This window comes from Hyla sarda, chromosome 13 (assembly GCF_029499605.1).
Source record: "Hyla sarda isolate aHylSar1 chromosome 13, aHylSar1.hap1, whole genome shotgun sequence".
In the NCBI taxonomy this organism is placed as follows: Eukaryota; Metazoa; Chordata; class Amphibia; order Anura; family Hylidae; genus Hyla; species Hyla sarda.
Genome location: NC_079201.1, coordinates 30,541,874 through 30,568,124, shown reverse-complemented (window position 1 = coordinate 30,568,124; position 26,251 = coordinate 30,541,874). Strand labels below are relative to the sequence as shown.

General features: G+C 44.6%; 1 protein-coding gene across 3 annotated transcripts in view; it reads right to left on the bottom strand.

Annotated features, from left to right (window-relative positions):
* ACSF2 (acyl-CoA synthetase family member 2) overlaps window positions 1-19,804 on the bottom strand; it is a 74,086-nt gene extending 54,282 nt beyond the window's left edge. For 2 of the 3 annotated variants that reach the window (XM_056549422.1, XM_056549420.1), the window contains exons 1-2: window positions 19,648-19,804; window positions 5,917-6,112 (exon numbers count right to left, since the gene is read on the bottom strand). In XM_056549422.1, coding sequence (XP_056405397.1) covers window positions 5,917-6,112; window positions 19,648-19,739 — 288 coding nt within the window. In that variant the 5' untranslated portion in view covers window positions 19,740-19,804. Of the gene's footprint in view, window positions 1-5,916; window positions 6,113-19,647 lie in introns of those variants that run through there. The other variant, XM_056549423.1, reaches the window with a different exon arrangement.
* Between the last annotated feature and the right edge of the window lie 6,447 nt (window positions 19,805-26,251).

Here is a 26,251-nt window from a genome sequence, read left to right as displayed (position 1 = left end):
TTCAAAATGGAATTCTGCTCCGAAATTCGTCAGTGTCAAGTAGGCCGAAGCCTCCTTCCAAACCGCACTAAGCACTCACAGGTGCAAAGAGTAAAAGCACAAGACAAATCAGGAACAATCCAGCGTTTAGTCGGTAATTCTGTATAAAATCTTCCTTTATTAGAAATCCATTAAAAAGCTGCAGCAGACTTCATACAAGAATACTTGCTTTACGCATTTTGGAGATTACCCCGTAGTCACAAGCCATAAATTACATTGTTTAAAGCCCCTTATATACCCCCTCTAAGCACACATAGAAAAGTTGTATAATGCTTACAGTGGGGCAAAAAAGTATTTAGTCAGCCACCAATTGTGCAAGTTCTCCCACTTAAAAAGATGAGAGGCCTGTAATTTTCATCATAGGTATATCTCAACTATGAGAGACATAATGAGAAAAAAATCCATAAAATCACATTGTCTGATTTTTAAAGAATTTATTTGCAAATTGTGGTGGAAAATAAGTATTTGGTCAATAACAAAAGTTCATCTCAATACTTTGTTATATACAATTTGTTGGCAATGACAGAGGTCAAACGTTTTCTAGAAGTCTTCACAAGGTTTTCACACACTGTTGCTGGTATTTTGGCCCATTCCTCCATGCAGATCTCCTCTAGAGCAGTGATGTTTTGGGGCTATCGCTGGGCAACACAGACTTTGAACTCCCTCCAAAGGTTTTATATGGGGTTGAGATCTGGAGACTGGCTAGGCCACTCCTGGACCTTGATTGAAATGCTTCTTACAAAGCCACTCCTTAGTTGTCCGGGTGGTGTGTTTGGGATCATTGTCATGCTGAAAGACCCAGCCACGTTTGACAAAAACTCCGCTCGTCGTGTTTGAAGGAGAAAGAATGCTGAGTTGCATCCAAAGAACACCATAGCTACTGTGAAGCAAGGGGGTGGAAACATCATGCTTTGGGGCTGTTTTTTTGCTAAGGGACCAGGAGTACTGATCCGTGTAAAGGAAAGAATGAATGGGGCCATGTATCGCTAGATTTTGAGTGAAAACCTCCTTCCATCAGCAAGGGCATTGAAGATGAAACGTGGCTGGTTCTTCCAGCATGACAATGATCCCAAACACGCTGCCTGGGCAACAAAGGAGTGGCTTTGTAAAAAGCATTTCAAGGTCCTGGAGTGGCCTAGCCAGTCTCCGGATCTCAACCCTGTAGAAAACCTTTGGAGGGAGTTGAAAGTCTGTGTTGCCCAGCGACAGCCCCAAAACATCACTGCTCTAGAGGAGATCTGCATGGAGGAATGGGCCAAAATACCAGCAACAGTTTGTGAAAACCTTGTGAAGACTTACAGAAAATGTTTGACCTCTATCATTGCCAACAAAGGGTATATAACAAAGTATTGAGGTCAATTTTTGTTATTGACCAAATACTTATTTTCCACCATATTTTAAAAATCAGACAATGTGATATTATGGATTTTTTTTCTTATTATGTCTCTCATAGTTGAGGTATACCTATGATGAAAATTACAGGCCTCTCATCTTTTTAAGTGGGAGAACTTGCACAATTGGTGGCTGACTAAATACTTTTTTGCCCCACTGTATGTGTAGATCGATCTTTTTTGATAACTTTAATCCTGTGTGTTTATCAGGAAGAAAACTTTAATACAGTTTAGTCTGTTGCTTGGGAATCTATATAATGTAATGTTTTTTCATAAATGATCCATTAGACCAGTCCACACTGTTCTTAGGGGTTAATATATGCCCCGCTTCTTCCTGAATAATACATGTATGATTCTAATTTATTGGCCCATTTTCTATCTCGAGGTAGCCATTTTTATGGTATTAGACGGGTGGATTTTCTTAAAGGGCTTATGATTAGAGGCTAACCCCCTGAAATGCATCAGAACTATGACATCTGCTGTAACGTTTTAATGGATTTCTAATAATCTAAGATTTAATACGGGCCTCCGACTAAACGCTGGATTGTTCTTGCTTTTCACTATATTGTGTGCCAAGACTTTATGATCCATGGACAGACATCCAACAGAGATCACACAACAGCAAGCCACGTGTGGTGGATCCAAGAGGCAAGCATCAGGTGGCACATTTGGTGTCTCAGCACCAAGGTACCACAGTGGACCAATTGATCCAGCAGTAGAATAGTGGGCAAGTCAGACATATCTCCACTATAGCCATAAGTGTACCAAGGGGCTCAATAGCTTAAAGGGGTACTCCGGTGAAAACCTTTTTTCTTTTAAATAAACTGGTGGCAGAAAGTTAAACATATTTGTAAATTACTTCTATTAAAAAATCTTAATCCTTCCAGTACTTATTAGTTGCTGAATGCTACAGAGGAAATTCCTTTCTTTTTAGAACACTGATGACATCACGAGCACAGTGTTCTCTGCTGACATCTCTGTTCATTTTAGTAACCATGCATAGCAGATGTATGCTAAGGGCAGCATGGTGGCTCAGTGGTTAGCACTGCTGCCTTGCAGTGCTGGGGACTTGGGTTCAAATCCCACTAAGGACATCAATAAATAAAGCGATATTATTATTATAATAACGTCAGCAGAGAGAACTGTGCTCGTGATGTCATCAAAGAGCATTCCAAAATGAAAAGAATTTCCTCTGTAGTATTCAGCAGCTAATAAGTACAGGAAGGATTAAGCTTTTTTAATAGAAGTAATTTACAAATATGTTTAACTTTCTGCCACCAGTTGATTTAAAAGAAAAAAGGTTTTCACCAGAGTACCCCTTTAAAGGGGTACTTGGGTGGAAAACGTATTATTATTATTATTTTTTTTTTTATGAACTGGTGCCAGAAAGTTAAACAGATTTGTAAATTAGTTCATGTATGGATACAACAAACGTCAGCTCACCCAATACTCCACACGGCAAATTGAAGCCTCCAACTTGAGAAGAAAAGTGCAGAAGCCAGCAGTATGATAAACTTCACCTTTTATTATATTCCAACATAAAACGTCAACATGAAGACGTCTCAAATCACAAACGATAAAACCTCCTGGATAAGCAACATGACGCGTTTCAGGTCATGTGACATTTCATCAGATGCATGATCAAGTTTTATCTTGGAATAGAATAAAAGGTGAAGTTTATCATACGCTGGCTTCTGCACTTTTCTTCTCAGATTTGTAAATGAGAAGCATAGGTTTGCTATGGGGATTTCCTCCTGCTCTTGACAATTCCTGATACTGGCATTAGGTGTCAGCAGAGAGCACTAAAAAGAAATTCAAAAAGAAAAGAATTTCCTCTATAGCATACAGCTGCTAAAAAGTACTGGAAGGGTAAAGATTTTTTAATAGAAGTAATTTACAAATCTGTTTAACTTTCTGGCACCAGTTGATTTAAAAAAAAAAAAAAGTTTCCACCGGAGTACCCCTTTAAGACCAAGAGGGGTGTGTTAAAATAGGTATCACTGTGTTTAAATAAGAAACCATTTTATCCTCCTTAAAAAACATGTAAATTGAAGTTTGCAGTTTGTAGATAAGGTAATGACATTATTTACAACCATGATAATAACGCTAGGGGAGTATTGTTAGAGCATGTAAGAGTTAAAGGAGTACTCCGCTGCTCAGCGTTGAACAAACTGTTCCGAACTCTGGAGCCGAGTGCTTGTGACATCATAGCCCCGCCCCCTCATGACAATACACCCCACCCCCTCAATGCAAGTCTATGGGAGGGGGCACGTCACAAGCTCCCGGCACTGGCTCCAGCGTTCGGAACAGTTTGTTCCAAACGCTGAGCAGCGGAGTGCCCCTTTAATGGATGTTTAATAGATAACTTTGTCTTGTTATGGTACAAAACTGAAGGCAGAGGTCCATTGAGGGCGAGGGAGAGATTTCCACATTAAAAAACGTTTCTTTGTCAAGAGAGTCATATCTAATACGATAATTCATGTATTCATGCAGCATCCATATCATCCATCTGTATGTGGATAGCTTCACAATAAAAGTATATATATATATATACACACACACACACACATATATACACACACTATATATATCTATATATACACACACACACACACATATATATATATACACACACATACATATACACACACATATATACACACACACACATACACACATATATACACACATATCTATATATACACACACACACATATATACACACATATACATATATATCTATATATACACACACACACATTACACACACACACATACATATACACACACACACTATATATATATATATATATATATATATATATATATATATATATATATATATATACATATATATATACCTGACACGGCCAATAGAGCAGAGAATTCTTTTCCACTTAACCCTGTGTGAGCCTGAAATGCTTCTCTCCAGCATGCTGTAAGATTCTTCACGTGGGACATTACTAAAATACTTGGCAGATTGTGCTGTCCCAAACTGAACTGAAGGCTACTGAACGTCATGTGGAGTGTTACGTTCCATTTCCTGTTGAACCCTACGACCGAATGAGTTTACATCTGGTGTATACACAATAAAGCCGTATCCTCTGGGTGCATCATTGAGGTTCAACAGGTCAGAAACACTTTTTTTTTGCAATCCCCATGACTGTTCGTCATCATGCTACAATTCTTGAACAAGACTTTAAGGACATGTTAGATGACCCTCAGCACTATCTTCAGGAAGTCCTTCCTAATCACAGTGCCATGTTATAACAGGACAATGATCCCTGATATCAGACTCAGATAACTAGAGGGGTAGTTGGGGGAACAGAATACATTCTCCATGCTGCCTTTGCCCCCAAACTTAAAGGGGTACTCTGCTGCTCAGCGTTTGGAACAAACTGTTCTGAACGCTAAGCCGGGAGCTCGTGATTGAATAGCCCCGCCCCCTCATTACGTCACGGTCCAACCCCTCAATTCAAGTCAATGGGAGAAGGGCGTGACAGCCATCACGCCCTCTCCCATAGACTTGCATTGAGGGGGTGGGGCGTAACATCACAAGGAGGTGGGGCTATGATGTCACGAGCTCCAGGCGTTCCAAACGCTGAGTACCCCTCTAACCCTACTGAACAGGTTTGGGATACTCTGAAACAGGCTGAATGATGTGCTCTCACTCCTCCCAAAAATGTGCACCAACTGATGGAGCTGCTGCAGCAGATATGGGCTGAGTTCACGGAAGTTATTCACCACCTCCTGGAATATGTTCCTTAAAGGGGTACTCCGCCCCTAGACATCTTATCCCCTAACCAAAGGATACCTGGGGACCCCTGCGCTGGGGACCCCTGCGATCTTGGCTGCGGCACCCTAGACACCCAATACACAGAGCAAACCTTTCTCCGTGCCGGATGACTGGCGATGCGGGGCAAAGGCTTGTGATGTCACAGTCACACCCCGCTCATGGCCGTGCCCCCTCAATGCAAGTTTATGAGAGGGAGTGTGGCCATAACATCCCGAGCGGGGCGTGACCGTGACGTCACGAGCCTCCGGTGCTACACCCGACGCTCTAAACGCACGCCTGGTGCAGCAGGGAGACTGCGGGGTCCCCTATCGGCAGGACCCCCACAATCCGACATCTTATCCCCTATCCTTTTGATAGGGGACAAGATGTCTAGGGGCGGAGTACCCCTCTAACAACTACAAGTGGTGATGGCCCAAAGAGGTGGACCAACCTGTTTTTGAGTAGGTGTTCCTAATGCAGTAAAGTTTAAATGGCTACATTACAGATGGAAACCTTTATTACGACAGCTGGTTTTATATACAGTAGAGACCTCAGCACAAAAAACAGAAGAGGTCCCTCCACACCCCACTTGTCATTTCAAAATCCTAGCTGGTCTAGATAAAGAGTTCATGCCCAGTTGCCACCCACACAAAACTGATCCAGTCTCATACACCATCGTAGCTTCTTACATTACTTTAACCCTTCACATACATCTTTACTTAGCTGGCTGAAGGTTTTCCGTGTGGCGGAATGAACCACCACAATAGCCTCTTCATCTGGTATGCGCTGGGCTGTGTCCATCAGACACTGCTGCATAGTCCTGCTGGTAAGCGGGACATCACTAATTCCATGGACATAACTAGTGGAAGTGACAGGTCTCGGAGGAGGAGTTTCTCTTAGCAAACGGCTGTGAAATAAATAGTAGAGCGTTAATCGGTACATAATTTTTAATAAAGACATTTGTACAAAATAGGACAACAGTTTTTATATGAAGTTTGTGCCCAGGCATCTCTCATATGTGGAATGTACAAGAGTCCAGGAAGCAGAGATAGTGAGAGCCTGTGCTGATGTTGTACTGGGGGTCCTTTCTGTGACATGGAGTGAATATGTAGTCATTGCCAATGGACCCTGGCGACACTATTTTATTTTAGTAAGGTACAGAAACTTAAAGGGGTACTCCGCTGCTCAGCGTTTGGAACAAACTATTCCGAACGCTGGAGCTACCAATGTCATAGCCCCTCCCCCTCAATGCAAGTCTATGGGAGGGGGCGTGATGGCTGTCACGCCCCCTCCCATAGACTTGCATTGAGGGGGCGGGACGTGACGTCACAAGGTGGCGGGGCTATGACGTCACGAGCTCCCGGCGCCGGCTTCAGCGTTCGGAACAGTTTATTCCAAACGCTGAGCAGCGGAGTACCCCTTTAACACAGTTAACCCCTTAAGGACCGAGCACTTTTTCACTTTCCTTTTTACCTCCTTACATTTTAAGGTAACCCTTCCAATTTTGTACCTAAGAATCCATATGATGGCTTATTTTTTGCGCCACCAATTCTACTTTGTAATGACATCAGTCACTTTACCCAAAAATCTAAGGTGAAACCAAAAAAAATAAATCATCATTGTGCGACAAAATTGAAGAAAAAATACAATTTTGTAACTTTTGGGGGCTTCCGTTTCTACGCAGTGCATATTTCGGTAAAAATGACACCTTCTCTTTATTTTGTAGGTCCATACGATTAAAATGATATTCTACTTATATAGGTTTGATTTTGTCTTCTTAAAAAATCATAACTACATGCAGGAAAATTAATAAGTTTGAAATTGTCATCTTCTGACCCCTATAACTTTTTTTATTTGTACTTGTACGGAGCAGTATGAGGGCTCATTTTTAGCAACGTGATCTCAAGTTTTTAGCGGTATCATTTTTGTATTGATCGAACTTTTTGATCGCTTTTTATTCATTTTTTTCATGATATAAAAAAGTGACCAAAAATGCACTATTTTGGACTTTGGAATTTTTATGCGCGTACGCCATTGACCGTGCGGTTTAATTAACGATATATTTTTATAGCTCGGACATTTATGCACGCGGCGATACCACATATGTTTATTTTTATTATGGTTACATATTTTTTATATGGAATTTGGGAAACGGGGGTTGATTTAAACTTTTAATAAGGAAGGGGTTAATGGGTGTTTTTTATTTTTTTTACTTTTTATTAACTTTTTTATTTTAATGTTTTTATTTTTTTTATTTTTTAACACTTTTAGTCTTTGGAGGAATCATTAGATTCCTCATATAGATCAATGTGGTTTAACAGAACCATATTGATCTGTGTTCTCTGCACTTGATTGATAAAGCCTGGTCCTGCCAGACTTCATCATTTTCAGCGCAGCAGCCAGCATAAAAAAATCTTTATCCTTCCAGTACCTATCAGCTTCTATTTGCTCCACAGAAAGTTTTCTTTTTGAATTTCCTTTCTGTCTGACCACAGTGCTCTCTGCTGACATCTCTGTTCATTTTAGGAACTGTCCAGAGTAGGAGCAAATCCCCATAGCAAACTTATCCTGCTCCAGACAGTTCCTAAAATGGACAAGGTGTCAGCAGAGAGCACTGTGGTCAGACAGAAAGGAAATTCAAAAAGAAAAGAACTTCCTGTGGAGCAAATAGAAGCTGATAAGTACTGGAAGGATTAAGATTTTTAAAATAGAAGTAATTTACAAATCTGTATAACTTTCTGGCACCAGTTGATAAAAAAAAAAATGTTCCAGGGGAGTACCCCTTTAAGGCTATATTCACACAACAGAATTTTTGAGCTGAAAGAATATTCCGCTCAAAAATCCCTCTGCAGCAGAGTCCTCTTGATTTTAATGGGACTCTGATGCACTGTGCACATGGCAGAATTTCTGCGGCAGATGTTTCCCATTGCCCAAATCTGGAGAAACATTAAAAGGGTGCAAGAAAGTGAAACAGATTTGTAAATTACTTCTATTTAATAATCTTAATCCTTCCAGTACTTATCAGCTGCTCCAGAGGAAGTTCATTTTTTAAAATTTCTTTTCTGTCTTACCACAGTGCTCTCACCCGACACCTCTGTCCATGTCAGGAACTGTCCAGAGCAGGAAAGGTTTGCTATGGGGATTTTCTCCTGCTGTGGACAGTTCCTAAACTGGACAGAGGTGTCAGCAGAGAGCACTGTGGTCAGACAGAAAAGAAATTCAAAAAGAAAAGAACTTCCTGTGGAGCATAACAGCAGCTGATATTAGAAGTACTGGAAGGATTAAGATTTTTTAATAGAAATAATGTACAAATCAGTTTAACTTTCTGGCACCAGTTGATTTAAAAAAAACAATTTTTGCCACTGGAGTACCCCTTTAAACCTGTTGGAAATGCCATTGCAGTCTATGGAGACGGCACATTTTTGAGCGATCCTAAAGCCGCCAAATCAGGTAAATAAGGGAGTTCGTTAAAGGGATCTGCTAAGTGAAGAAAGACATATTTTTCTTTATATAAAGATATATGAAAATCGTTCTTGCCTTCGCTTGTACTATTAGTTTATGTAAAGTTGTTTGTAATCAGACATTAATATGTCACTGCTGGGGGCCGGCATAATGATATCAGTGCGATTCTGGGAAATGTGAAAGGGTATTTTTAGGTTCCCGGATTAGTTTGCAGCCTCCGCTTATTCTTACGTCATGGCCACATTAAAAGGGACACCCAACAGCAACTGATATATTCCAGAAATGTTAGATACATAGTGCGAGTGTCACAGGGGTAAGAATGCGAATAGTAATTTGGACTCTCTAATACATTTCAATTGATTACAACTATATTACAGATAACAAGCTGACCAGTGGGGGGGGGGGGGGGGAGTGGGCGTTCTGACCACTGGGACCCCCGCCAATCACATGAACAGAAAAAAGTGCATGCACACCACGTTTTTGCTATACAGTTCCCGTATATGGTTTCAAGTAAAAAAAATAAAAAATGTACGGAACCATATAGAAAACCGTATGCATTGATTTAACATTGTAAACCGTATGTCAAACGCATCATCCTGTTTAGTCCATTTTGCGTCTTTGAAGGTTTTGTCCGTTTTTTTTTTTACCCGTACCCAAAACCGTAGTCTACCACGTTTTTTGGTCCGGGTGAAAAACTGTATTAAACCGTAAACGTTTTTTTCTTAACATGGGAGTCAATGGGAACCGTACAGAGCCGTATGTGCGTACGATTCCATCCGGTTTGCACCATGCGGTTTTTGACTTTGCACAGTTTTTTTCTTGGAATTTCAATGAAACAAGTGAAACTTTATTCATAATGGAGTGAAAAGTTAAAAACGTATACGTCTTTTCTTAAAAAACAGATGCAACCGGATGTCATTTTTTAAAGCGTATACGGGTTGAAATTTGTACACCCGTTTTGATACAGTTTAGTCAGGTTTTGAGGAATCCGTTTTTCATCTGAAACCTGATACGGGAACTGTACTGCAGAAACGTGGTGTGAATGCACCCTCAGCAAGACCCCGTTAGAATCAGTCCCCGGAGCGTGTTCGCTCTGGGCCTGATTACTGGCGATCACAGGGACGGAGCATAGTGATGTCACGGCTCCGCCCCTGTGTGACGTCATGATCCACCCCCTCAATGCAAGCCTATGGGAGGGGGCGTGACAGCTGTCACGCCCCTCCAATAGACTTGCATTGAGGGGGCGGAGCATGACGTGACACGGGGGCGGAGCCGTGGCGCCACTATGCTCCGTCCTCGTGGTCGAGATGGACTCAGCCTGAGGACCTCCAGCGGTTCCGGAAGCCGCTAAAGATGGGTGCTTCATGGTAGACCCCGGGGTCCCCAGCAGCGGGACCCTGGCGATCTGACATCTTATCCCCTATCCTTTGGAGTACCCCTTTAATATCATCCAATTGCATCCGTTTTTTCAATCAGTTTTTTGATCCGTTTTTACTTCTGAGCATGCTCAGAACAAAAAAAAAATTTGGGGGGGGGGGGTTTGGGGGTTTATTAACTGAACAATAATGGATCCAAACATAACATCCGTTTGCATCCGTTATTGTCCTTTCTTTTTGACAGGAGAAGAACGGGACGGGTCTAGGCGGCCGTGTGAATGCAGCCTTAGTATAGGTGAAAGAGCTGAACAAGTAGAAATATAAAGATCCTGACAATAATAACTACTTAAACATATACAATGGCAAATAATCTATCAATGCTGATTATTTATTTAAAAATAAAAATAAAAAAACAAACACATACAGGTAAGAGGTCTGCCATAAGAGCTAGGTAAACATGTACCTCGGAATATGTGGTGTACATGACTATTTGTCCCTGCGGATCAGTCTACATCGGTGAGACAACGATGAAAATAAGGGTGATGTTGTACGCTTCATTTTTGCGTCTGTAAACATGGAGCTATAGTTTTGTGTCATCTGTCCAAAGGACAAGCCACAAGGCTTCTGGGAGAACGTCCTATGGACATCAGCATCAGCTCCATGTTCACAGATGGAAAAATGAAGCATACAAAGAAAAGAAGAGTGCACCTACTGTGAAGCATGGAGGAGGCTTGGTTATGTTTTAGGGCGGCTTTGCTGCATAAGACACTCAGGGTGTCTTGAGTCTGCACAGGGTACAATGAAATCTTAAGACTTTCAAGGCATTTTGGGGGGATATGTGCTGCCCAGTGTCAGGAAGCTTGGTGTTAGTCAGAGGTCATGGGTCTTTACACAGGACAATGATCCAAAACACAGCTAAAAACACCCAAGAATGGCTAAGAACAAAACAATGGACAATTCTGAAGCTGTCGTCTACGAGCACTGATCTGAATCCTACTGAACATCTATGGAAGGAGCTGATGCATGCAATCTGGAGAAGACACCTTTACACCAGAGAAAGCTGGAGAAGACACCTTCACACCTGAGACAGCTGGAGAAGACACATTTACCCCTCAGACACCTGGAGCAGGATCTTATGAAGAATGGGCCAAGATACCTGCAGTCTGGAGAAGACACCTTCACACCTGAGACAGCTGGAGCAGGATCTTATGAGGAGTGGACCAAGATACCTGCAGTCTGGAGAAGACATTTACCCCTGAGACACCTGGAGCAGGATCTTATGAAGAATGGGCCAAGATACCTGCAGTCTGGAGAAGACACCTTCACACCTGAGACAGCTGGAGCAGGATCTTATGAGGAGTGGGCCAAGATACCTGCAGCCTGAAGAAGACACCTTCATACCTGAGACAGCTGGAGAAGGATCTTATGAGGAGTGGACCAAGATACATGCAGTCTGGAGAAGACACCTTCCCACCTGAGACAGCTGGAGCAGTATCTTATGAGGAGTGGGACAAGATACCTGCAGTCTGGAGAAGACATCTTCACACCTGAGACAGCTGGAGAAGACACCTTTACACCTGAGACAGCTGGAGCAGGATCTTATGATGAGTGGGCCAAGATATCTGCCGTCTGGCGAAGACACCTTAACACCTGAGACAGTTGGAGCAGAATCTTATGAGGAGTGGGCCAAGATACCTGCAGTCTGGAGAAGACACCTTCACACCTGAGACAGCTGGAGCAGGATCTTATGAGGAGTGGGCCAAGATACCTGCAGTCTGGAGAAGACACCTTCACCCCTGAGACAGCTGGAGCAGTATCTTATGAGGAGTGGGCCAAGATACCTGCAGTCTGTAGAAGACACCTTCACACCTGAGACAGCTGGAACAATATCTTATGAGGAGTGGGCCAAGATACCTGCTGTCTGGAGAAGACACCTTCACCCCTGAGACAGCTGGAACAATATCTTATGAGGAGTGGGCCAAGATACCTGCAGTCTGGAGAAGACACCTTCACACCTGAGACAGCTGGAGCAAGATCTTATGAGGCGTGAGCCCAGATACCTGCAGTCTGGAGAAGACACCTTCACACCTGAGACAGCTGGAGCAGGATCTTATGAGGAGTGGGCCAAGATACCTGCAGTCTGGAGAAGACATCTTTAAGACATAACGTTCCATCACCAGCACAATAGTGAAAAGTTATGAAAAACTGGATAACCCCTTTAAGTTCAGGGACCATCATTTTGTCCAGTTTCATTATTTTGCTTTTCTGAATTATTCTGTTGAACCACAAAGTAAAACCATTGAGTGATTTTCATCCGTTAATTCACAGTAAATATTTATTCATTGTTATTTTTTGGCAGTTTCCAGTTACTTCAGGGAGCACTGAGGGGTCTTCTGTCTTTAACAGAAGGGTACCACCAATTTTATCCACATCTGTAAAGTCGGAAGTATTCTATTTTTGTATGTTGTTACTCCATTGCATATTCTGTATATCAGATCAGATCCATTCTAAGTACACGAAATAAAAAGGAATTAACGGCTGTGAAGGGAGGGGGTGGTCTTTGAGTGGAAATTTCCGCCCTCTCGAAATGAGTAACTTGATATGTAACTTGAGGTCTAGGGCGGACTGGGATGGTTCACCTATTTGTCAATGCTGCCCAGCCCCACACCCCAAACAAGTTGGTCGGGGGGCACCCATTGGGTGTCTCTGTCTTGCACCACAGGGTTGGACCCAGGTTTTACATCATGAGTGGGACTTATACCCTGTGTCCTCTTTCAAGTATTGTGGACCTTGGTTTATACCAAAGTTCCATCCAAAATAGGTTGAGGAGATTCTCTTATTTAAAAAAAAAAAAAAATATATATATATATTTTTTTTTTTGTGATATTAGTGGTTTGGCTCGGGGTCCAGATAAACGTTCACTCAGAGTGTGACTACATTCGATCTTGTATGGGCTGATTTTTAAAATGGCTTAGTAAAAGGGAAAGCTAGTTTTCTTGGTTTTGTTCCATCTTGAGAAACCTTGGCGTTGGTGCGCGGGCTCTGGTATGTCCTTCATATAAGGATATACTGGCGAATGTCTCAATTTTAACATCAGTGTTGAGGGATAGCCAATTTCATTGTATACATCTACCACAGTAGTGCACCCATATTCCTGTATTGTATTCTAATTGTTACACATCCACACCGTCTATCTGGTGTAGGATTCTATTGTGGCACTTGTAGTCCGCTGCAGGCATCCTCCATTGTATGCATTTTTATGCTGGGGATCGCCCCTAGCAACGGACTACAAGGGCAGGATCTGCTCCCCCAGTATAAATGCACAACCGCATTTGGGGTTGAGCACCTCCAGCCATTTGAGACCAAGTTTTTTGTTGTTTGTTTAAATTTTATACTTGGAGGTGTGTAAACTCCAAAATTAATGCGCCTTGAATATCTACCAGGCAGCATTAAGGTAGCACCTGTGAGGCCAGGCACCCATATTAGCCAACTCAGGTGGGGCTTGCAGCTTGCCTCCCTCCTCCCATTGCATGTGTGCTCAGTCACGCTGGAGGGTATCTGGGAGGAAGTTGTGAGTCAACCGAATGCTGCCGTAATTGCCCACTGGCCCCTGTTTTGCTTATCAAGCACAGGTAGGATTAGCGTAGGTACAAAAAAAAAAACCTTTGTTTTGTTTATTTTTTAACCCATTCAGATGTGGACATGCTGGTGTTTTTCACGGTCCTGCTGTAGAGCCCAAGTGCGATTCAGGTCACAAACTGATGTCTGGCCGTTCTCCTTCAAGATCTTTTGTTACAGAACAGAATTCATGGTTCCGTCAACCACAGCCAGTCGTCCAGGTCCTAAAGCGGCCCAGACCATCAGACGACCACCACATTTGCCAGTTTGTATAATGTTCGGTTTCTGAAATGCTGTGTTACTTTTCCTCCAGGTGTAATGGGAAGTATACCTTCTAAAATGTTCAATTTTTGTCTTTGTCAGTCCACAAAATATTTCCAAAAAGTCTGCGGGATCATCGAGATATTTTTTGGCAATAGTGAGACAAGTCTTTATGTTGTTTATGGTCAGTGATGGTTTTGGCCATTTTTGCCAAGTACTTTTCTTACAGTTAAGTCATGAACACTGACCATAAAGGGCACTCTGCCCCTAGACATCTTATCCCCTATCCAAAGGGGACCCCCGCGATCTCGGCTGTAGCACCCTAGACATCCGATGCACGGAGAAAACTTCGCTCTGTCCCGGACGACTGACGATGCAGGGCAGAGGCTCATGGCGTCACGGCCATGCCCCGCTTGTGATGTCATGGCCATGCCCCCTCAATGCAAGTCTATGGGAGGGGGGGGGGGTGACTGCCGTCACCCCCCCCCCCTCCCATAGACTTGCATTGAGGGGTCATGACCATGACTTCATGAGCGGGGCATGGCCGTGACATCATGAGCCTCCGGCGCAGCACCCAACGCTCTAAACAAACGCCGGAGGTCTGCGATCTCCCTGCTTTGGATAGGGGATAAGGTGTCTAGGGGCGGAGTACCCCTTTAACTAAGGCAAGTGAAGCCTGCAGTTCTTTAGATGGTGTTGTGGGTTATTTTGTGAACTTTTGAAGGAGCCTTCGTTCCACTCTTGGGTTAGTTTTGGGAGGGTGGTCACTCTTGAAGAGGTTTGCCACTGTTCCAAATTTCCTTTGGTGGATAATCACTGTGGTTTGCTGGAGTCCTGGTACCTCAACCAACTACCATGTGCATTTCTGCCCATTCACGGCAAAAAACAAAAAAACACACGGCCTTTATGCTTTTCTTCTTTATTATATAGTTTACCTTTCGTCGGGAAGCATGACATAGCTACAATAAAGACTTTTAGCACAGGTAAAATATGTTTATTGCTGCAATTCATAACTGAAATAGGAATATGTAGTAAAGGAAACAAAGGTAAACTTGGACAAAGTCTTCTCCATGGTTTCTAAGAACAACCTACATTAGTACTACCTGTGAATTGCTTATTGTAGGGTATGTCACTGTTAAAGGGGTACTCCAGTGGAAAACTTTTTTTTTTTTTTAAATCAACCTGTGCCAATAAGTTATAGGGGTACTCTGCTGCTCAGCGTTTGGAACAAACTGTTCCGAACGCTGGAGCCGGGAGCTAGTGTTGTCATAGCCCCGACCCCTCATGACATCAGGCCCTGCCCTCTCAATGCAAGTCTATGGGAGGGGGCGTAACAGCCATCATGTCCCCTCCCATAGACTTGCATTGAGGGGGCGGGGCGTGACGTAATGAGGGGGCGGTGCTATGATATCACAAGCTCTCGGCGCCGGTTCAAGCGTTCCAAACACTGAGCAGTGGAGTACACCTTTAAACTGATTTTTTTAATTACTTTTTAAAAGTCTTAGTCCTTCCCGTACTTAGCTGCTGTATGCTCAACAGGAATTTGAATTTCTGATTGGAGTTCCTTTCAGTCTGACCACACTGCTCTCTGCTGACACCTCTGTCCATGTCAGGAACTGTCCAGAGTAGAAGCAAATGCCCATAGCAAACCACTCCTGCTCTGAACAGTTCCTGACATGGACAGAGGTGTCAGCAGACTGGAAAGAACTATACAACTTCCTCTATAGTATACAGCAGTTGATAAGTGCTAGAAGGATTAAGATTTCTAAATAGAAGTAATTGATTTGAAAAATGTTTTTTTCCCCTGGAGTACCCCTTTAAGGTAAGGCCACATGGAATGGAAACTGCAGTGAGAAATATACAGTACTTCTGTGGGTAAATGCAGTGGTAGAACAAAGCTAAATCGCCCCCGGGTCCCGGTCCTGACAGCCGCAAGCTAAAACCTGGTAAATAGCGCAGCAGCGTTCTTCTCTCCCTGGTCAGCTGCCTGATCCGACTCATGTTCTCCATCATTATCTATGGCAGAGGAGGGGAACGTTTTCTCTGCCAATGCCCATTTTAACATTCATGCAGTCATTCTCTGGCGATACGATATGTATCACGATACATGTATGACGATACAATATATCCCGATATATCCCGATTCTGTCTCGAAGACGATATATTGCGGAGGTAGCTGTTTGTTTTGCGTTTACCTCTATGTCGCCATGATGCATGGCCATGTGGGCACGTAGAATTGTCGTGTTCCTGCAGTATTTGATTCTGGCGTGACATATTTTGCCCACAGTGTGACTCTTGTCGTAGTCATTACTCCCTGGTTTATTATAGAAGCCAAAATGAGTCCAAATGTCCGCTTTGTAAATCCCTGGAGCCTCTTGTATCTCTTTCTCATTGCCAACCATGTTTGAAGCACCGTTCACTCTGCAGCAACTACCGCGAGACTACAGAGTAAACAGGCGGGAGACCATACGCAGGACAACTCTCGCGGGATCTCGTTGTTTCTCTACTGCAGGTGAATAACAGGCTCTTGTGCGGTGCGCTGCCAACTAGTGGTCGGGAGTTTAAGTGTTACACAAAAGTAAGACGGTGAAATACAGTAAATGTTACTTATATATAGTTTATAAAAGATCGATTCGAACATATTTTGAAACGATACTAGTATTGTCTAATGAAATATCGTGATATTTGACAGAATTGATTTTTTCTAACACCTCTAGTATGTAGACTCCCCTGCAGGTAGTTTGCCCCCTGTATATCACACTGTGCACGTCACATAGGAAGACATACTTCAGCCTCTAGTGCCCAAAGGCAGGCTCACTAGAGGCCGGTGTTCATCGTAGGTGTCCTAGCGCACTCGGTCCCCATGTTTCCCTCCGGACTACCACGGTACCCCTGAAGGTCTCTCTCAGCACTCTGGTTGGGGGTCTGTGGCAGGTCGGATAGAATGATGCCTCGGGCCTTTTTTCAACACCTGGTCTATGGGTGATGTGAAGACAGCCGGGAAGCAATAAGCACTGCCACAAAGTTCACCGCTTCAGTCTAAACAGTCAGTCAGTTCAGTCTAAACTTTTGCTTTAAAGAGTATCTGTCATGATCTTGTTAAAAAGGGTATTCCAGGAAAAAAAATATATATATATATATATCAACTGGCTCCAGAAAATTAAACAGATTTGTAAATTACTTCTATTAAAAAAATCTTAATCCTTCCAATAATTATCAGCTGCTGAAGTTGAGTTGTTCTTTTCTGTCTGGCCATAGTGCTCTCTGCTGACATCTCTGCTTGTCTTGGGAACTGCAAAGAGTAGAAGAGGTTTGCTATGGGGATTTGCTTCTACTCTGGACAGTTCCCGAGACAGGTGTCATCAGAGAGCACTTAGACAGAAAAGAACAACTCAAATTCAGCAGCTCATAAGTACTGAAAGGATTAAGATTTTTTAATAGAAGTAATTTACAAATCTGTTTAACTTTCTTGAGCCAGTTGATATATCTATCTATCTATCTATCTATCTATCTATCTATCTGTTTTTTCCAGGATAACCCCTTTAAATTTTATAAACCTCCCAGGTCACTCACCCCCTGCCTTTATTTTTATAGTTTTTTTGTTTTCTACCTTGATATTGCTCTGTATTTTCTTCTCAGTCTCAGTCAGATTCACAGACTGGGAAGGGGCGTTCCTCCAGCAGGCATGACACCATCTGAAGCCATACAGGGGAGAGCAGTTCAGTGTGAGATGAGCTATGATTGGCTCAGGCTGCACACATCCCCCCTCAGCATTTCCTGCTTTTGGACTTTTGCCAGGCCACCAAAGTCTGTGCAAGAGATGGGGAGGGGGGGGGGGGGGGGCATTTGCTCTGGACAAGTAGGGAGGCACCTAGTGGCAGCTTTTTAAAACCCACATAAAACAGAAAACTTTTTTTTTTTTTTTTTTTTTTTAAATAAAGTACATGAGAAAAAGATATTTTTATTTACCAATAGGAAAAAATTTGTTTTAAAGAACAAAAAAAAAATGCTTTAACTGTATCTTGACTGTTTTACTAGTACAAACAAACACAAGCACTTAGGTAACAAAACTACTGGAGCAGAAATTCATTGGACTCTTCTACTCACTAGCAGCGCAATTACCTGTCAAGGTGAGCCAAGAAAATAAGTCACCGTACAAGCTTGTCTTTTATCGTACCAGCATAAAAACACCACTGCCCAATAAAAAAAAGAAAGAAAATAAAAAAAAAATAAAAAGAAACACTCCGGCAGCAAGTCCCTGCTCACGTTCACACCCTTCACATTAAAAAAACAATAATAATAAAAATAATACTACTACCAAGAAATCTGATCCAGAGGCGGGGATCAGCGATTGGCAGAGGGTTGTGTGGGCACATATCCTTGTCCAATATAGAAATAGATCTGCGGAGTGTTTCTCAGCAACCGCCGAAAACTATTTGTTCCACCTCGGCTTATCAGACATGTGAAGCTATTCGCTAGGGCGTATGAAGGATTCCCCGGTGGGCAATTACTATGGCAAGCACAGGGTAATTCCAGTTTGTTCTACTTAGGCAGGGTTTCCCAACCAGGGTGCCTCCAGCTGTTGCAAAACTACAACTCCCAGCCTGCCCAGACAGACCTCCAAATGTTGCAAAACTACAACTCCCAGCATGCCCAGACAGACCTCCAAATGTTGCAAAACTACAACTCCCAGCATGCCCAGACAGACCTCCAAATGTTGCAGAACTACAACTCCTAGCATGACTGTTGGCTGTCCAGGCATACTGGGAGTTGTAGTTTGGCAACATCTAGATCTCCACAGTTTGTAGACCACTGATCTCAACATTAGTATCTCCAAACTGTGGAGATCTAGATGTTGCAAAACTACAACTCCCAGTATGCCTGGACAGCCAACAGTCATGCTAGGAGTTGTAGTTTTGCAACATCTGGAGGTCTGTCCGGGCATGCTGGGAGTTGTAGTTTTGCAACATCTGGAGGTCTGTCCGGGCATGCTGGGAGTTGTAGTTTTGTAACATCTGGAGGTCTGTCCGGGCATGCTGGGAGTTGTAGTTTTGCAACATCTGGAGGTCTGTCTGGGCATGCTGGGAATTGTAGTTTTGCAACATCTAGAAGTTGGTTTGGGCATGATGGGAGTTGTAGGTCTGCAACATCTAGAGGTCCATAGTTTGTAGACCACTGATCTCAACATTACTGTCTCCAAACTATGGACCTCTAGATGTTGCAGACCTACATCTCCCATCATGCCCAAACCGACTTCTAGATATTGCAAAACTACAACTCCCATCATGCCCTGACAGACCTTAAGATGTTGAAAACTACAACTCCCATCATGCCCAGACTTCTAGATATTGCAAAACTACAACTCCCATCATGCCCAATCAGACTTCTAGATATTGCAAAACTACAACTCCCATCATGCCCAATCAGACTTCTAGATATTGCAAAACTACAACTCCCATCATGCCCAATCAGACTTCTAGATATTGCAAAACTACAACTCCCAGCATATCAGAATGCTGGGAGTTGTAGTTTTGCAACATCTGGAGGTCCACTGTATGGAGACCACTGATCTGGGATTACTGACTGGCATACACAAGGTGGGCATACCCCATTCCTGCACTTCAGTACCAGCCTTCACACCCTGGTGCCAAACTATAGGTAAACACTAAGGTAAAGCATGAAGTTATAATAAAGGAGCACTCTGCCCCACACTCCGTGCCCTTACCTCCCCCGGTGTATGCCCCGAATCCACATCCTCTTCACCCCAACACTGAGAACCTTCCGTGACAGGATCTGCACCAACCCTGAGGGCGCCATGGTCACCGATCACCAGAAGAGAACCGCGAAGAAACCGCCCGACAAATACCTAAGGGGACCTTTAATTAAGCCACGCCTGTGACTCAAACTCCGCCCTGTGGGCGGTGCAGTAACTGATTCCTGCTTAGCGAATATTTGAATAACCCCGCCCCCTGCTGGGTTAACGTTATTCTTTGAGGTCAGTTAGGGACCGTCTTTAAAGTTCTTTCCCGATGATTTCGGGGAGGTCGGTGGCCTCGGTCCAGGCTAATGAATTGTATAACAATGTATTCAAACACATAAATATACTAAATACCCATATTATTATTAAGTATACAAAATACCGCATCCAGATAGCATTGCAGTCATATCTCAGGTATGTGAGTGATTAGGGCTTGTTCACACTGGGCTTAGTCCCTTTTAGGGTTGGGCACCAAACAAGGAAGCTGAATGGACCCTTTGCACAATGGGCACCGCTGGGTCCCGATGGATCCCACTGAATGGGGCCCATCAGGTGTCCGGTATTACAAAGGTATTACTTAAAGGGGTACTCTGGTGACATTTTTTTTTCAATCAACTGATGCCAAAAGTTAAACAGATTAGTAAATTACTTCTATTAAAAAATATTAATCCTTCCAGTATTTATTAGCTGCTGAATACTACAGAGGAACTTATTTTCTGACCACAGTGCTCTCTGCTGACACCTCTGTCCATGTCAGGAACTGTCAAGAGCAGCAAAGGTTTGCTATGGGGATTTTCTCCTGCTCTGGACAGTTCCTGACATGGACAGAGGTGTCAGCAGAGAGCACTGTGGTCAGACTGGAAAGAACAGCTCAACTTCCTCTGGAGCATACAGCAGCTAAGTACTGGTAGGATTACGATTTTTTTTATAGAAGTAACACCAGTTGATTTAAAAAAAAAAAAGTTTTCCACCAGAGTACCCCTTTAAACGGGTTCAGCGACGTAGCTCCTTTTAGTGGAACTCAACATCAGTGTGAACCTTGCCCTACAGGTAGGGTCTGATTGGACACTGGGTCTTTGCACAAGAGGGCGTTACAAGCTTTCGTAGGCTCTCAGAGGCTACTTTTGCAAAGTGTACCTCTTGTTGACAGATCCACTCAAAGATGTTTCTGCCCAGTTGACCATGTCCATGATTAAGGTCATGCGCTGACTGAAACGCGACGGTTTAGAGTTAATGTTCCCCTGGATGTACAAGTTTTCAAAAATGTTTAATAAACTAAAGCTTTATTAAAGTTTCCTTTTGCTGGATCATTCTTTTTGGCAAAATGTGGATTAGTGGCCTGGACTCCAGGTTATACCTGCAAGGGGAACATCAGGAAGGATAAAGGCCGATGTGTTTGCTGTATTGTTAAATTTGTGTGGGGTGTGTGTGACAATGTGTGCAACTTTCTACTAATGTTCTCCACAGCCAGTTTTGTAAGCAAGGTCAGGGCTGGTGTAGATTAAAAGGGGTACTCCGGTGGACAAAAATTAACTGGTGCCAGAAAGTTATGCAGATTTGTAAATTAATGCTATTAAAAAAATCTTAATCCTTCCAGTACTTATCAGCTGCTGTATGCTCTAGAGGAAGTTGTGAATTTCCTTTCTGTCTGACCACAGTGCTCTCTGCTGACACCTCTGTCCATGTCAGGAACTGTCCAGAGCAGGAGATGTTTGCTATGGGAAATTGCTCGTGTTCTGGACAGTTCCTGACACGGACAGAGGTGTCAGCAGAGAGCACTGTGGCCAGACAGAAAAGAAATTCACAACTTCCTTTAGAGCATACAGCAGCTGATAAGTACTGGAAGGATTAAGATATATATTAGAAGTAATTTACAAATCTGTACAACTTTCTGGGACCAGTTGATAAAAAAAAAAAAAAAACATTTCCACAGGAGTACCCCTTTAAAGGTCAACTGCAGCCATAACAACTTATCGCCTATCCACAGGATAGAGGATAGTGTTTGATCACGGGGGTCTGATCGCTGGGACCCTACCCCCCCCCCCCCCCCAATCACTGAAACAGGCCCCGGCATTGCTCCTCAGTGAGGTCTACAGTGCACCCCTCCCCATACCACTCTAGAACACTGCCTCCCCGCCTCTCCTATAGAACTACATGGAGGAGGCGTGTCGGCTACAGTGTCATGCTGCGGCCGGCACGCCTCCTGCATGGGAGAGCCGCGCCCCCGTGCAGGAGATCATGGGGGGGCCCAGTGGTCAGACCCCCAGCGATCAGACACTTATCCCCTATCCTGTGGATAGGGGATACGTTGTTATGGCTGCATATGTCCTTTAAGACTGAATAACAGAGTGGAAGGGATTTACTGAAGTAATGTTATCCACCCACCCACTGCAGCATAGCCATGCCCCCTGGAGGCCATGTGACTTATGACATATTGTCTCTGGTCCCATGGAATGCAGGAAAAGTCTGAGACAACAGTAAAATAAAAAGGCTTGCGTCACATCACTTCCGGGTATGGGTCCTGTGCATGAAAACAGGACACAGCGGTGTTCTAACTTGGCATTAAGGGCTCAAGGTCTGAAGAAAAAAAAAACATGGAATACCCCTTTAAAGAGGTTTTCTGGTCATTTAACTTTTATAGCCTATTCACAGGAAAGTCTCCCTGATCTATTTACTAGTGAACAGGAGCCTTTATACACTGCTCAAAAAATAAAGGGAACACTAAGATAACACATCCTAGATCTGAATGAATGAACTAATCGTATGAAATACTTTCGTCTTTATATAGTTGAATGTGCTGACAACAAAATCACACAAAAATTATCAATGGAAATCAAATTTATCAACCCATGGAGGTCTGGATATGGAGTCTCACTCAAAATCAAAGTGGAAAACCACACTACAGGCTGATCCAACTTTATGTAATGTCCTTATAACAAGTCACAATGAGGCTCAGTAGTGTGTGTGGCCTCCACGTGCCCGTATGACCTCCCCTACAATGCCTGGGCATGCTCCTGATGAGGTGGAGGATGGTCTCCTGAGGGATGTCCTCCCAGACCTGGACTAAAGCATCCGCCAACTCCTGGACAGTCTGTGGTGCAACGTGGCTGTTACGCCGAGCGCTCCGGGTCCCCGCTCCTCCCCGGAGCGCTCGCTACACTCTCCTCACTGCAGCGCTCCGGTCAGGTCCACTGACCCGGGGCGCTGCGATACCGCCTCCAGCCGGGATGCGATTCGCGATGCGGGTAGCGCCCGCTCGCGATGCGCACCCCGGCTCCCGTACCTGACTCGCTCTCCGTCGGTCCTGTCCCGGCGCGCGCGGCCCCGCTCCCTAGGGCGCGCGCGCGCCGGGTCTTTGCGATTTAAAGGGCCACTGCGCCGCTGATTGGCGCAGTGGTTCCAATTAGTCTGATCACCTGTGCACTTCCCTATATCACCTCACTTCCCCTGCACTTCCTTGCCGGATCTTGTTGCCATCGTGCCAGTGAAAGCGTTTCCTTGTGTGTTCCTAGCCTGTGTTCCAGACCTCCTGCCGTTGCCCCTGACTACGATCCTTGCTGCCTGCCCCGACCTTCTGCTACGTCCGACCTTGCTTCTGTCTACTCCCTTGTACCGCGCCTATCTTCAGCAGCCAGAGAGGTTGAGCCGTTGCTAGTGGATACGACCTGGTCACTACCGCCGCAGCAAGACCATCCCGCTTTGCGGCGGGCTCTGGTGAAAACCAGTAGTGACTTAGAACCGATCCACTAGCACGGTCCACGCCAATCCCTCTCTGGCACAGAGGATCCACTACCTGCCAGCCGGCATCGTGACAGTAGATCCGGCCATGGATCCCGCTGAAGTTCCTCTGCCAGTTGTCGCTGACCTCACCACGGTGGTCGCCCAGCAGTCACAACAGATAGCGCAACAAGGCCAACAGCTGTCTCAACTGACCGTTATGCTACAGCAGTTACTACCACAGCTTCAGCAATCATCTCCTCCGCCAGCTCCTGCACCTCCTCCGCAGCGAGTGGCCGCTTCTGGTCTACGCCTATCCTTGCCGGATAAATTTGATGGGGACTCTAAGTTTTGCCGTGGCTTTCTTTCCCAATGTTCCCTGCACTTGGAGATGATGTCGGACCAGTTTCCCACTGAAAGGTCTAAGGTGGCTTTCGTAGTCAGCCTTCTGTCTGGAAAAGCCCTGTCTTGGGCCACACCGCTCTGGGACCGCAATGACCCCGTCACTGCCTCTGTACACTCCTTCTTCTCGGAAATCCGAAGTGTCTTTGAGGAACCTGCCCGAGCCTCTTCTGCTGAGACTGCCCTGTTGAACCTGGTCCAGGGTAATTCTTCCGTTGGCGAGTACGCCGTACAATTCCGTACTCTTGCTTCCGAATTATCCTGGAATAATGAGGCCCTCTGCGCGACCTTTAAAAAAGGCCTATCCAGCAACATTAAAGATGTTCTGGCCGCACGAGAAATCCCTGCTAATCTACATGAACTCATTCACCTAGCCACTCGCATTGACATGCGTTTTTCCGAAAGGCGTCAGGAGCTCCGCCATGATATGGACTCTGTTCGCACGAGGCGTTTCTTCTCCCCGGCTCCTCTCTCCTCTGGTCCCCTGCAATCTGTTCCTGTGCCTCCCGCCGTGGAGGCTATGCAGGTCGACCGGTCTCGCCTGACACCTCAAGAGAGGACACGACGCCGCATGGAGAATCTCTGCCTGTACTGTGCTAGTACCGAACACTTCCTGAAGGATTGTCCTATCCGTCCTCCCCGCCTGGAAAAACGTACGCTGACTCCGCACAAAGGTGAGACAGTCCTTGATGTCTACTCTGCTTCTCCACGTCTTACTGTGCCTGTGCGGATATCTGCCTCTGCCTTCTCCTTCTCTACTATGGCCTTCTTGGACTCCGGATCTGCAGGAAATTTTATTTTGGCCGCTCTCGTCAGCAGGTTCAACATCCCGGTGACCAGTCTCGACAGACCCCTCTACATCAATTGTGTAAACAATGAAAGATTGGACTGTACCATACGTTTCCGCACGGAGCCCCTTCTAATGTGCATCGGATCTCATCACGAGAGGATTGAACTTTTGGTCCTCCCCAATTGCACTTCTGAAATTCTCCTTGGACTTCCCTGGCTTCAACTTCATTCCCCAACCCTGGATTGGTCCACTGGGGAGATCAAGAGTTGGGGGCCCTCTTGTTCCAAGGACTGCCTAAAACCGGTTCCCAGTAACCCTTGCCGTGACTCTGTGGTTCCTCCTGTAACCGGTCTCCCTAAGGCCTATATGGACTTTGCGGATGTTTTTTGCAAAAAACAAGCTGAGACTCTACCTCCTCACAGGCCTTATGATTGTCCTATCGACCTCCTCCCGGGCACTACTCCACCCCGGGGCAGAATTTATCCTCTGTCCGCCCCAGAGACTCTTGCCATGTCTGAATACGTCCAGGAAAATTTAAAAAAGGGCTTTATCCGTAAATCCTCCTCTCCTGCCGGAGCCGGATTTTTCTTTGTGTCCAAAAAAGATGGCTCCCTACGCCCTTGCATTGACTACCGCGGTCTTAATAAAATCACGGTTAAGAACCGCTACCCCCTACCCCTCATCTCTGAACTCTTTGATCGCCTCCAAGGTGCCCACATCTTTACCAAACTGGACTTAAGAGGTGCTTATAATCTCATCCGCATCAGAGAGGGGGATGAATGGAAAACGGCATTTAACACCAGAGATGGACACTTTGAGTATCTGGTCATGCCCTTTGGCCTGTGCAACGCCCCTGCCGTCTTCCAAGACTTTGTTAATGAAATTTTTCGTGATCTCTTATACTCCTGTGTTGTTGTATATCTGGACGATATCCTGATTTTTTCTGCCAATCTAGAAGAACACCGCCAGCATGTCCGTATGGTTCTTCAGAGACTTCGTGACAATCAACTCTATGCCAAAATAGAGAAATGTCTGTTTGAATGCCAATCTCTTCCTTTCCTAGGATACTTGGTCTCTGGCCAGGGACTACAAATGGATCCAGACAAACTCTCTGCCGTCTTAGATTGGCCACGCCCCTCCGGACTCCGTGCTATCCAACGTTTTTTGGGGTTCGCCAATTATTACAGGCAATTTATTCCACATTTTTCTACCGTTGTGGCTCCTATCGTGGCTTTAACCAAAAAAAATGCCGATCCCAAGTCTTGGCCTCCTCAAGCGGAAGACGCCTTTAAACGGCTCAAGTCTGCCTTTTCTTCGGCTCCCGTGCTCTCCAGACCTGACCCATCTAAACCCTTCCTATTGGAGGTTGATGCCTCCTCAGTGGGAGCTGGAGCTGTCCTTCTACAAAAAAATTCTTCCGGGCATGCTGTTACTTGTGGTTTTTTTTCTAGGACCTTCTCTCCGGCGGAGAGGAACTACTCCATCGGGGATCGAGAGCTTCTAGCCATTAAATTAGCACTTGAGGAATGGAGGCATCTGCTGGAGGGATCAAGATTTCCAGTTATTATTTACACCGATCATAAGAACCTCTCCTACCTCCAGTCTGCCCAACGGCTGAATCCTCGCCAGGCCAGGTGGTCTCTGTTCTTTGCCCGATTTAAT